The sequence below is a fragment of the Camelina sativa genome, chromosome 17, assembly GCF_000633955.1.
Source record: "Camelina sativa cultivar DH55 chromosome 17, Cs, whole genome shotgun sequence".
NCBI lineage: Eukaryota > Viridiplantae > Streptophyta > Magnoliopsida > Brassicales > Brassicaceae > Camelina > Camelina sativa.
Window position 1 is genome coordinate 32,322,855 of NC_025701.1, and position 13,022 is coordinate 32,335,876.

The following is a 13,022-nucleotide window of genomic DNA, read 5'->3' on the forward strand; positions in this document are numbered from 1 at the left end:
CTGCCGGAATCGAACCAGCGACCTAAAGATTTGCTGTCACAGACTACAGTCTTCCGCTCTACCAACTGAGCTAAGGTCGGGTATTTATTATTAACACATAATATTTATATATATGTTTATAAATATTTGTTTCTTGAAATCTCATCATTAGTTATTTATTTACTTATTTGTTTTGTTCAATGATTTTAGAAAGACTTATTTCAACACCGTGGAACCTAACACTTAAAATTTTGTAATTCTGCTTAAATTTATTACAAAATTGGAACTAAAATATCGACCTGAAAATGGCTATTGCAAAAGCCGAATAATGTTAGTAACTTAGTGTACTTAACATAAAATCAGTTAAATCTTTTTTTTTTGTCAAACATCAGTTAAATCTTTCTAATTCTCTTTTTCCTTGTTTCTTTGGCAATATTTTTATATGTACTTGGCTATCATTATGGGTGATATTAATATGTAGCCTTCAATACCAAATTAATTAAATCTGTACTCTTGATAATTTAAAAATTAAGTAATTAGGAAAGAGAAGAAAAATACAAACCAAAAAACTCCTTCTTCTTTCAATTAATTACAGAAATATCACTTACCAACTTTTTTTTATTTCAATATACGATGACATACGTTATTTCAATACCGAAAACACTATTCACCAATGATATATTAGATTATTTTCTTATTTTAGTGTATAATTATTTGTTTAGCACGCTAATTGTATCGCGAAAAATTACATCTTATATGTTAAAATGTATGTTCTTAATTTAAAAATGTGAATTATTGTTTTTTATTTATTTATGTATATATCAGTTCAGAGAAATGGATTAGTCTTTTTTTTATTTACATGATTAACGTGATAACAATCATAATAACATAATAACATGTTATATAAAATGATAACATACTAACATATTATATATCCAAATAATATTTGTATAAACATGGTAAGATATTCAATATATGAATATTATTTATATTATCGTGTAATTTATACAACATATGCTAATATTTATCGTATTAAATCATGTATCATAGGATTCGTATAAGCTAACCTATATATTAATATTTTTATTTATTCTAATAAATTAATGACTACAGGTAACTTATATATTTACATAATTATTTAGAATTATAATTTAAGTTATCATGGTTAACTTATATGTTAGCAATTTAAATATGTTGCTAAGTCAATTGTTATTCATAGCGCTGAATCAAAACCAGAAGAATGTGACAATGGTTTTTGCCATCAACAATTTCCAAATAAGCCTCAAGAAATAATGACTTATTTGATGATGGTGATCATGTTTTGCCAGAATAATAAAAAAAACACATAAAAAGAAAAAAATGAACAAAATGTGTATGAGGGTGTAATTATCTTATATTCATGTATATATTATATATGTCAAATAGTATATAGGAAAGAAATCTAATTATTAAATTCTCTAGGGGTACAGATTGATATTAGTGTTAAAACTTGAAACTAATGTGGAATGTAAATAATTGGATCATATCATATCCCATTGATTTTAGGATGTTACTACACATTTATTAAATTTTTCATGGTTATCATATTTTCCAGCATTTTCACAAACAAAATATATAAAAAAAAAAAAACAGAATTTTTAATTTTCTGTGAAGAATTTTATAATTTGCACTTGTGGACACAGTACTCTCTCTTCGTCATCCTAAAAGAATCTTCTATTCCTATAAAACCAAAAAAAAATACTCACAAGTGTCACACGGCCTAAACTATCTAAAGATTCTAATCATAGCCGTTCATCGTAAGTCAAATACATTAAATAAGTCAACAAACAAATCATCACCGTTGGTTTTATTTAAATCATTATAACATAACCGTAGCAGAACACAGCTACGTGGGGGAATCTTCACGACTCACACACAAATAAAGATAATAACTCGGAGAAACCGAAGCGAGTTTGACTCTCTGAGTTCATCACCGAGTCAACTCTGCTCTTCTCCATCTCCACCACCATGGCTGCTGCAGCTTCACTCCACACCTCAATCTCTCCGCGTAGCTTCCTCCCTCTCTCCAAACCATCTCTGATGAAACCTCACCGCTCTCAAACTCTCCTGAGAAAAAACAAACAGAGAAGCTGCGTTTCGTGCGCGTTGATCCGAGACGAAGTCGATGTGATTCCGGTTCAGAGCCGAGACCGTACGGACCACGAGGTGGTTTTGATGAGCGCCGAGACGGAGAGAGATGGTAACGAAGCGGTGGTTGTAGGGTTTGTTCCCGCTGCGACGACGACGAGCGAAGGTCAGCTTTCGTTAGAAGGCTTCCCTTCTTCTTCAGGAGCTGATTTGGGAGATGAGAAGAGAAGAGAGAACGAAGAGATGGAGAAGATGATTGATCGAACCATTAACGCTACGATCGTTTTAGCTGCTGGTTCTTACGCCATTACCAAGTTGCTCACCATCGATCATGATTACTGGCATGTAAGTATGTTTCTTGAGTTTTCTTGATTATAAAAAGTGGTTTTAATTGGAGTTTCTTGAATTTAGTGTGTTTTGATTTGTGTTGGAGTTGTTGAGCTTTGTCTTTTTATGGTTTTGTAATTTGTTATTCTCAGGGATGGACACTGTTTGAGATACTGAGATATGCTCCTCAACATAACTGGATTGCTTACGAAGAAGCGTTAAAGCAAAACCCTGTTCTAGCCAAAATGGTCATAAGTGGAGTTGTCTACTCTGTTGGAGATTGGATAGCTCAGGTTCTTGTTTTGTTCTGTTTTCTTCCCTCTCTTTACCTTGTTGCTGTGAATTGTGAATCGTTTGATGATGACATTAGCGATCTTTTCTCTTCAGTGCTACGAAGGCAAACCGTTGTTTGAAATCGATAGAGCAAGAACATTGAGATCAGGACTAGTTGGTTTCACACTCCATGGCTCGTTATCTCATTTCTATTACCAGTTCTGTGAGGAGCTTTTCCCATTTCAAGATTGGTGGGTGGTTCCTGTCAAAGTCGTCTATGATCAAACTGTATGGTCGGCTATATGGAACAGTATTTACTTCACGGTTCTTGGCTTTCTACGTTTTGAATCTCCTCTCAGCATCTTTAAAGAACTAAAAGCTACGTTCTTTCCTATGTTAACAGTAAGAAAGCTTTCCCTTTCGTCTCTTTCCTCTGTTATCTTCAAGGTTCAAGATTAAACAATACTTTGATTTTGAATCCAGGCTGGGTGGAAGCTATGGCCATTTGCTCATTTGATCACGTACGGTGTGGTCCCTGTTGAACAACGACTTTTATGGGTAGATTGCGTGGAGCTTATTTGGGTCACTATACTCTCGACGTGAGTATCAAACTTCTTTAACTATCTTGGTACCTTCTTGTTTCGTTTTCTTCTCTTTGGCCTCTTATTATTATTTTCTTGGTTTCAGTTACTCGAACGAGAAATCAGAAACAAGAATATCTGAGTCTGTCATTGAGAGCTCTTCAAGTTCTACCACATCCATTGATCCCTCCAAGGTACTTTACTATATCCCGGAAGAAAAAAAGTATCACCGTACCTTTCGCATTTGATTCACAAGAACATCGACCTAACACAAATTCATGGCTTTGGTTTTATAACAGGAATGAGAAAGCAGAAACCCAAAATTGGGTCTTATGATCCTTCATCACATTGTATATGTATATATATACATAGAGTTTAGCCAATAGAGTGGCTGGAGATTTGAGATTGATACAGAGGAGATGAAGATATTCAAATGGATGTATCTCTCTTGATGTATAAGCAAATATAATCAAAATATTAAATACACAAGAGAGAAAAAAAATTATAATTAAATATGATTACAGCTTAATAAAGCTTGCAGGTCACAGTGCTCTAGTAATTGAATATGATAGAAATAAACTTTTGAACATAAATCAAACAAAACATAATTTGTTTTTTGGAGGAACAAAACTCTTAGTTCTATTAAAAATGACAATTAACTAAAAATTCATTGACAAAAAGAGAAAGAAAAAAAAAAATCTGAAATTTAATTCAAGGGAGACCTCGTTCAGCGGGTTGAGCTTGAGCATCCATATCGCTTACTATAGCATTAATACAGAGTGAGCCTATGTGGTAGATGGAGGTAACTCCCACCCACAAAAGAGTTGGTATGCACACACTCATAGCTATGACTGGAGAAATTTTATGTAGGAGTAGAAATATTGCAGCAACGCCGGACACATGACTGAGACTTCCTGCTGCCAAAAACCAGTTCTTGGATGCAATTTGGATTACAGTTATAAACATATGAAATGACATTAGGTACACTACGAAGTAATGGGAGTCGTCATCTAATTTTTTTCAGAGATGCAAGTATAACGGGTTATAAGTGCCGATGATGAGCACTCATGATTAAGTGATAAATCCATGAATCACAACTGCATGATAAAAATCAATTTTAAAAACAAAATTTATGAAAGAAGAAAGAGAACACATACTACTGTAATTTAATTTGTTAGAAAGAACATTTAATTTTTGAAAAATAATTAATCCTAATTAAAATGTGTTATGAACTTACAAACATTTTGTTAAACGCAGTATCCAAACCACACAGTGATCTGAGTAGTCCACTGGGCCTAAGCCCGCGACCAGGGATTTTTAAGCCTCCACTTAAGGGTCCCCTGGAACTAGTGGTCTGCGGCGCCAGAGCAAATCCGCATGTAAATTCCCTGGTGGCCAGAATCGAACCCGGGTGGCGGGCGCCTCAGCCGAGGTTCATTTTTATGAACTTACAAACATGATGTGCATAGAGGCTCGGCAAACGAATCATCCAGCTGCCTTTCCGATTTATAAGCTTGAACTTCTTCAATACGTACTTGGCATGGTTTCTCTTTCTTAAAAATCAATTTATAATTAGGGATGTGAGAAGAATAAAGAAATGAATTGTTTCTTCTTATATATATATAGTAAAAAAATTGTATTCAGATTTCTTTTGTATTTATCGATAAGACAAAGAATATTCAAAAAAATTACTCAGAATCAAATTTATATATCCTCTTGGAATAGGAAACCTACCTTCTCCTCTTTCTAATGCACATGTAATTTTTTTACCATATGTATATTCCCGGCTATTAAATCAATTTTAAGTCGATTATGAAAGGTAATGAACTTCATGATTATATAAAGTTAAAGAGCTAACAGAATATTCAGGGACACAAACAGATATTAACAAATCCTAAACAAAATATTCTATCAGAGATTAGTTTGTATATATCATTTTAGAAACACAATTTTTTTTTATTATATTCGTAGAACTTATAAACTATCCAGATTTGAGGGTAAGACCAATCTAATTCTAGACCATAGTAGATTTATTATTAAATGTGAATTATATTCGATGGTCTATATAGTTTGAGATTTTAAGAGTCACAACATATATTATTTGAAAGAAGAAAACGTTCGTTAGCAAGTATATATTCCAATGTCAATGGTTCATGTAATAACTATCGGCATCGCAATCAATACCATACTTGCATTTTTGTAACCAATCCGGGAATGGATAGTTTAATTTTTATGCATTGTATATTTTATATCGAGAGAGTTCTAAACATCTATTCATGTGAGACGAAATATATATGTTGCAGATTAATCAATTTTTTTCGACAACGTCAAATAAAGGATCTGACCAGCCAGTTTCATTATCGTATAAATTTGCAGCACAGCATGCATGCGAATGTTAAAGCATATATATACTACTAAAAGTTATATATAGCTGAAGAAAATACAAATAAGTTTCTACAACTGTTAAATATGTTTTCATCAGTTTATACAATCTACAAACACCTATACATTAAGTGAATAATAATAACATTATAAAGAAATAAAGAAAATAGAAAAGTATATTTAACCTATCATTGTAATTTTCTATATATGTTGCCTCACCTCTCCGATCTATTTTAATTTTTAATTCTAACATCTATACAGTAATAAATCAAACCGTAATTAAATACCCCCAATGCCCCCTAAATTACTCAAACCGTATACACAAATTTTCAAAATATAAAAATCGAATTTTTATAATATATTTTTTTTGGTTCAAGAGTACCAATTCAAACCAGGCAATTGGTAAATCCCACCTTGATTCTGCATTAAAGGCGTCGCCGCCATTGAAGAGACGATATTCGAACAATCTCCACCGTTAAACCTCTTGCTAGGTGACGACGACGATCCAATGCCTGAATCTTGATTTAGACTCGACATCATCATCACCGGTGGAAAGAACTGTTCCTGCTTCGATCCAGATGCGAAATTATGATTCATCGAGTAGTTTCCACCGCCGCCACCATCATATATAGCCGTCGGATCATTGTTATCAGAAAAAATCGCCGGGAAGTGAAGACTCGGAGGAACATGACGGAATCGATCATCATCAATCATCATGTCATGACGATGATTATCATTGTCTAGATGATATTGATGATGATGATGATGTCTAGGTGTTGTTGTACTATTGTTTTTCTTGTAGATGCGACACAACACCCAATCATCAAGCTACATAGTTTATATAAAAAACAAGAATCAAAATCAACCAATCAAAACGTTTCTTTAAATTAAAAAAAAAAAATCAAGATTTTGATTTAAAGAATATTAAATATTTACCCGGAGAGAGTTTTTCTTGTTGCCGAAGTCACAAATATGATTAGGTTTATTATCAGTTAATCGATACTCATGCATGATCCAATCTGATTTAACTCCTTTTGGTGGTTTACCACTGTAAAACACTAGAGCTTTTTTAACTCCCACTTTTTTATTCCCACCGCCGCCGCCGCCGGTTGAGATCACCGGTTTATCTGTACCGGTGGCTTTCCAATAACCGGAGGTTGCAGCTCGGTTAGGTCTAGCTCCGTTTGGATATTTCCGATCTCTTGGACTGAAGAAATACCATTCTTGCTCTCCAAACGAAGCTTTTGCTGTTCATACATACACACAAAAAAAGATCAGAACAAATATGTATATAGTGGATCTGATGGTTTTGTTGATCTTAGATTTACCGGGAAGTTCCCATGGATCGAATTTGTAAAGATCAACGTCGGCGATGATGGCGACGGGTAAAGGAACAGAATCAGCTTTGCGTTTGAGGTAGTGGATCACGAGTTCTTCGTCGGTTGGGTGAAACCGGAATCCAGGAGGAAGGTTTGGCTGAGGCGGAGGAGGACCACCGGAGGAATCTGTACTCTCCATTTGATTGGATGATCGGAGAGATTCTTTTTTTTTTTTCTTCTTCTTGGAAAGATAATGAGAAATGGTTGAGACTTGAGAGAGAGTCGGCGTTAGTAAAATGAAATGCATAAAAACGACAAATTAAATTGGTTTTTATCGTCTGGAATATTTTGTACGTACACCATCGTATCCACTCGTATTTATTTCGATTTTTTTTGGTTTTGTTTTGTTTTGTTGGCTTCTAAAGTATTTTTACAAAATATGCTTATTTTAAGAATTTTTAAAAAAATATCTATATAACGAGTATAAAAAACCATAAATGTCAATGAGATTTTTTTAGTTACACATCAAATGGTATTTCTATTTATATTTGTGGACGATCAAAAAAACGTATTAATTACCGTAGCTATCTAAATGAATACTTTAATACATTTTAACCTATTATAGGTGTGCTATGTAAACTATGTAAACTACCAACCGGAAGAAGGATTAAAAATGTTGTTATCTGATCAATTTTATAGAGAACTGTTTCAATATTTGCAATTTATTTTCTTAACAAAATGTTAGAAACAAATAGTAAAAAACAATTAATGGCATCATTCGGATAACTGTATATACCAGAAAATTATAGAGGTAATATAGGTAGAGATTCCTGTCATTGATTTTTAAAAAATTAAAATATAACTTATGATGTTATCATATCTTCGTGAATCATGAGAGAGTACATATAGTTTGCTTTTTGGTCCATTTCACTAATTAATGTTATCTATATGTACTTAGCTAATAAATAAAAGTTTCTTTTCCTCATCAATCTTCTGTAGAAATCAATACATATAAACATGATCTGATTTTATAGAGTTAGTTTGACCTTCAAAGGATGCACTGTTCATCTCATATCAATTGTACAAATATGTGATATTTTTTAATTTAAATATGTGATATTTAAATTAGCATAATATGATTGCAATTAATAATAAAACAGAATGCCCCATAATTCAGCCGAGTTTTAGTGTGGTTTGGTTTGTACTAAAAGAAGATAAAGAGCAGTGATATTTCGACACATGTACAAAGTATGAATAATCATGTCGAATCTCTGTTTAATTACCATACTAACCAAAAGCAAATGAGGGTAAATTAGAGATTTCGTAGTCGATAATGACTCTCTTAGTATCTGAACCACATGCAATGCATTATTCGTCTGTGTGTTCATATAGCCTCGAAGTGTGGCTCGACACGAGCGACCATGACGTAGAAATTGCGATTCACAACGATATCGATTGTAAATAACACCACAAAAATAAAAAGCCTTTTCACAAAATAATATACGAAAAAAAAATTATGTGCACTAGCTTTTTTACATGAAGCTTGTGAGATTTTAACAAACATAAATTTTATTTTATTTTTGTCAACAAGGTGTATGGTTCCGAATAGTATCGTGTTTTTTCTTCTGAGAAAGCATAAGGTCGACACGTGGCAAGCTGTAAAGAAGGGACCCGCTTGATTGCCACACAAGGCAACAAAGGAATGATGTGGAAATGGATGGCGGGTTCGGTGTGGGAAAATTCAAATTAGCTTTTTAATTCTTTTTTTTCTAAAGATGTCATGTCACGCTTTAATTTGTTTTTTTTATATTTTTTTGCATTTGTGAGTCCACTTGGAATTTTTTTTAAAGAAAATTAAATCCAATTATCCTTTACCAAAATTTAATTAGTTTTTTTTTTCTCTCATAATTGAGTTTTGAACTTATTCGATATGATTGATAACACAAAATAATACAAGTTTTTATTAATATTAAAAACGATAAGCGACATATAAAATATGTAAAACGATAATTTATAATAATATGAAATAGCATCATAACAAAACGAAAAATAATTTATTTTATATTTTTTTAAATTGTTTTATAATTAATTATTATGAAAGTGATACATTTTGTGTCGTTGCAATATGAGATATACTATTTTTTACAAGTACTAATTATAAAAACGTTATTTTTTATTCAAATTATTATAAAAATATTATTAAAAACGATAATTTGTAATATTAATAATTTTAATTTGTACTATTTTAAATTATTATTATACCATTTATCGTTTTTTTACCCACAGAAAAATATGTAATGAAATTCAAAAAAATATTTTTCAAAAGAAATTTATTTTACCCATATATATCTTGATTATTCTCCAAATTCAAAAGAAAATAATTTTTTTTTCAAACCTGATGCACAGACGCATATATAGTGTTTTTAACAAACAAATTTTCTCTAGAAACTTACAAATAGATAAATGGATAACTAAAGCGGATTATTCTTAGAGGCGACAGTGGATGGATGGTATTAGCTATTTTTCGTCACTAAAACTAAATTATCGTCATTGGATCTGACTTAGTGCAGATAAAAAAGTAGATATCTATGCAAAAGATAAATACTAGTTGTGTATCTAAAACTAGAACGATCAGCAAATATATTGGTCAGTATTGTGTACCGTCAGCTTGCCAGCTTTCGAATTGTGAGATTGTTATGAAATTAAATAAAGTAGTGATGGTGTATTGTGAAATGTGGAGCCCGGATTTTAGATTCAAGACTGTATAGAAAAAGGAGTCTCTCACCAGCATATATTTTAGAAAAGTCATCCATTTTACTCGTTATCCTTTTAGATAAACTATCTCAACCTTTTTATTTACGAGAATAAAAGATAAATCTGATTTACAAATATTCACTAGCAAAATTTATTGTGGATAATTTATACTAAAAGTTACTGGGTTTTATATCGTTTCTATTTTTGAATTATTCGCTTTTATTATTGTCATCAAAGAAACATTTTAAGATTCTGAGTCTCTGACCCCGCCCAAAAAAAAAAAAAAAAAAAAGAAGACATTTTAACGTTTCATCAACAATAGTTTTTGTCTTGTGTATGACTTAACATCAAAAATAATGAATTCGTACTTCTCTTACAGCTAATAAATCTAGTGGTGTACTATTAGTTTGGTCCTAACAATTTGTTTAATCAGATATATATATACCCCGACAACAAGATTCGATGCTGGTTACTTCACTCAGTGTAATAAAAAAAAAGATGTGGTTTTCATTAATCTCGGAGTTATGCATCTCCAAACAGGTGTTTTATCTTTTCGAATTCCATTAAGGATATATCTGAAAGTATTGATGCATATACACGAGTTATAAAAATGACAACATTGTAACTTTTTTTTTTTTTGGTCTAACATATATGATATAGTTACATTTACATACATTGAATTATACATACGTGAATACGTGATAAATAAATTTGTATAGCCTTTTGATATGCAAAGCTGTTGGCAATTGTTAGTGCACGGTCCAAAACAATCAGCATCAACAGTGAATGCGTTTGCTTGTTCTACATTTAAAAAAAATCTAGTTAGAAATAAATAAAATTCAATATGTAGGACAAGAAAAAAAAATAGTAAAATAGTTAGAAATAAGCTTTAACATAGCTAAGAAAAACATTTAATAAACAAAACGAGAGAGAAAGTCGAGCGAGTGCATCTCACGCGCGGCGACTTTTTCTCTCCCAACACTTCTTCTTCTTCTGAGCACAAGCTCGTGCACCGACGATGGGTCCTCCGTCAATTCCGGTGACGGTAAGGACCCCTCAGCCCATGGTTCTTCATTCGTGACTCTTTGCATGCGACCGGCGACACTGATGGACGGAATCAAGGGAGCTGTGGAGAAAAGAAGAATCCGCGAGATGCCGATGGTAAGAGTTCTACCGGAAGCGTTGCTACGCGGAGCGGAAGAGGGAGATTCACGGCGAAGAACGAGAGAAGAAGGCAGATAGATTGGTAGACTGGAGATTCTGGAGGCTTCACGGGATCAGTGATGATAGGGGAGGTAGTCTCCGATCCGGCGGAGCTAAGCCACCGTCAAAGGTCCGCTTATCTACTCCCTGCTGCCTCTCTCTCTCACGACTGAGCGTGAAAACCTCCTCGACAAAAGGCAGATCGGATCNTTCTGACCACAAGCTCGTGCTCCGATCTGGGTCCTCCGTCAATTCCGGTGACTGCGAGGACCCCTCGGCCCATGGTTCTTCATTCGTGACTCTTTGCATGTTACCGGCGAGGCTGATGGACGGAATCAAGGGAGCGGTGGAGAGGAGAAGAATCCGCGAGACGCCGCTGGTAAGAGCTCTACCGGAGGAGTTGCTACGCGGAGCGGAAGAGGGAGATTCACGGCGACGAACGAGAGAAGAAGGTAGATAGATCGGAGGATTGGAGATTTTGGAGGCTTCACGGGATCGGTTATGATAGGGGAGGTAGTCTCCGATCCGGCGGAGCTAAGCCACCGTCAAAGGTCCGCTTATCTACTCCCTGCTGCCTCTCTCTCTCTCACGACTGAGCGTGAAAACCTCCTCGACGAAGGGCAGATCGGATCTCTTCCTCCTTCCCAAGACGGCTCTACGGTGGCAGGATGGCAACGGATCTTGGATCACCATCTCTGTTCGGTTACCGTCGCTCAGGCTCACCGGAGGTCCTGTTCCGGCTGAGTATCCGCAAATATTGGGCGGCGGCTGCAAGCGAGTTTTTCGTTTGCAGATTAGGGTTTCGCGGGTGCCGGTTTAATTCGGTTTGTGAACCCGGCCGGTTTTGTTTCCATCGGTTTAGTTGGTTAATTGTAAATGAGTTGGACCCTTATGGGATTCTATATGGGCCTACTCCGGAAATAGCCCATTGGGCACTATATTTTTATAAATTGAATACCTTTAACAAAAAAAAATACGTGATAAATACATGCATACACATGCAGACATGCATAGTTACATATATATACATTACATACTTTCAAGTAACAAGAAAACTATACATAAAATAGATATAACATATATGATGTTGAACTTGTTCAGTTTTACACTACGTAGTACGTACCATCTATATAATGTGGTAACCTAATTTCAAACTTTGTAATATGATTTTGGTCATCCTGGTGACCTTTCCTTCGCTAGTTTTTCTCGTAACAATAATTTTTGCAATAAAAAGCAACTAAGTGATCGGTGCTCTATTCGGAGAATGTGGTCAAGTATAACTTTTTGTACCTTAGTTGCTTTAAACATGTGATGCTTTACTTTTGTCCATAATTAGAAAGTCACTAGCTATATGTAAATGTAACAAGAAAATAAAATTCTTTTGTTAATACTTGTGAGTTTAATATTTTGATATAAAACGTGTCCTTAGAAATTAAATTCTAGCAGATAAAAAAAATATCAATATTATAAACGTACATGGTGACGTCAGGCGTATGTATTCAGTACAGCTAAGCTAGATTAGGGGTAATTATGTCCAGAGTTAGTTTAATAATTTGCCGTAAAAAGAGAATGGATGGATTGTTGTAGTCGCTTGCTTTTTGCTAATCCTGCCTTGTTTTAAAGCTTGTTTAGGAAAGTGATTAAGGACCGCTCCTTAATTGTGTGTGTGCTTTGTCAGCTATAATTAAGTGAGCTTTTCGAACCACCCGTGGATAACGCATGTGCAAATATCACAAACCATACAAACTAAAAAATTATTGTTGTCTCGGTTAAATGTATTTTTTATTTCTAATCACAAATGTCATTGTTATGATTTTAAAGATATTGCTTTTGCTTTGAAGTCAAATATGTCATTGTATATTTGACGCCAAAACCCCTTTTCTTGTGTGTCGTGATTTAAACTGATAATTTTGGGAAAATATTTTTATATCATTGATAATTCTTTCTTTAGATATATACTGTATAAAATAGGAGTATAATTTGCACGAAAATTTATATACTAACCAGTAACCATGTAGACAAAAGTTCTAGTAGTTTATAAACATCCACGTTTAGCTGTCTTAAACATTCGTTTTAT

General features: G+C 33.7%; 2 protein-coding genes across 2 annotated transcripts; one reads left to right on the plus strand and one right to left on the minus strand.

Annotated features, from left to right (window-relative positions):
* On the plus strand, positions 1,870 to 3,832 carry LOC104758621. Its single transcript, XM_010481512.2, has 6 exons — positions 1,870 to 2,451; positions 2,586 to 2,726; positions 2,821 to 3,108; positions 3,190 to 3,305; positions 3,394 to 3,481; positions 3,587 to 3,832. Exons 1-6 carry the CDS (start codon positions 1,987 to 1,989, stop codon positions 3,590 to 3,592), a joined length of 1,104 nt encoding a protein of 367 aa, XP_010479814.1. The 5' UTR covers positions 1,870 to 1,986; the 3' UTR covers positions 3,593 to 3,832.
* LOC104742788 (NAC domain-containing protein 18) lies at positions 5,697 to 7,326 on the minus strand. The gene is made up of 3 exons (XM_010481513.2): positions 6,998 to 7,326; positions 6,606 to 6,916; positions 5,697 to 6,497 (listed from the first exon to the last, which is right to left on the minus strand). The coding sequence occupies exons 1-3, from the start codon at positions 7,293 to 7,295 to the stop codon at positions 6,042 to 6,044; spliced, it is 1,065 nt and encodes a 354-aa protein (XP_010479815.1). The 5' UTR covers positions 7,296 to 7,326; the 3' UTR covers positions 5,697 to 6,041.

Coding starts and splice junctions, on each gene's coding strand:
- LOC104758621 (XM_010481512.2), top strand. CDS start 1,987: ATGGCTGCTGCAGCTTCACTCCACACCTCAATCTCTCCGCGTAGCTTC. Junction 2,727..2,820: donor TTGGAGATTGGATAGCTCAG/GTTCTTGTTTTG, acceptor TTTTCTCTTCAG/TGCTACGAAGGCAAACCGTT. Junction 3,109..3,189: donor CGTTCTTTCCTATGTTAACA/GTAAGAAAGCTT, acceptor TTTTGAATCCAG/GCTGGGTGGAAGCTATGGCC.
- LOC104742788 (XM_010481513.2), bottom strand. CDS start 7,295: ATGCATTTCATTTTACTAACGCCGACTCTCTCTCAAGTCTCAACCATT. Junction 6,917..6,997: donor CGATCCATGGGAACTTCCCG/GTAAATCTAAGA, acceptor ATGTATGAACAG/CAAAAGCTTCGTTTGGAGAG. Junction 6,498..6,605: donor ACAAGAAAAACTCTCTCCGG/GTAAATATTTAA, acceptor TAAACTATGTAG/CTTGATGATTGGGTGTTGTG.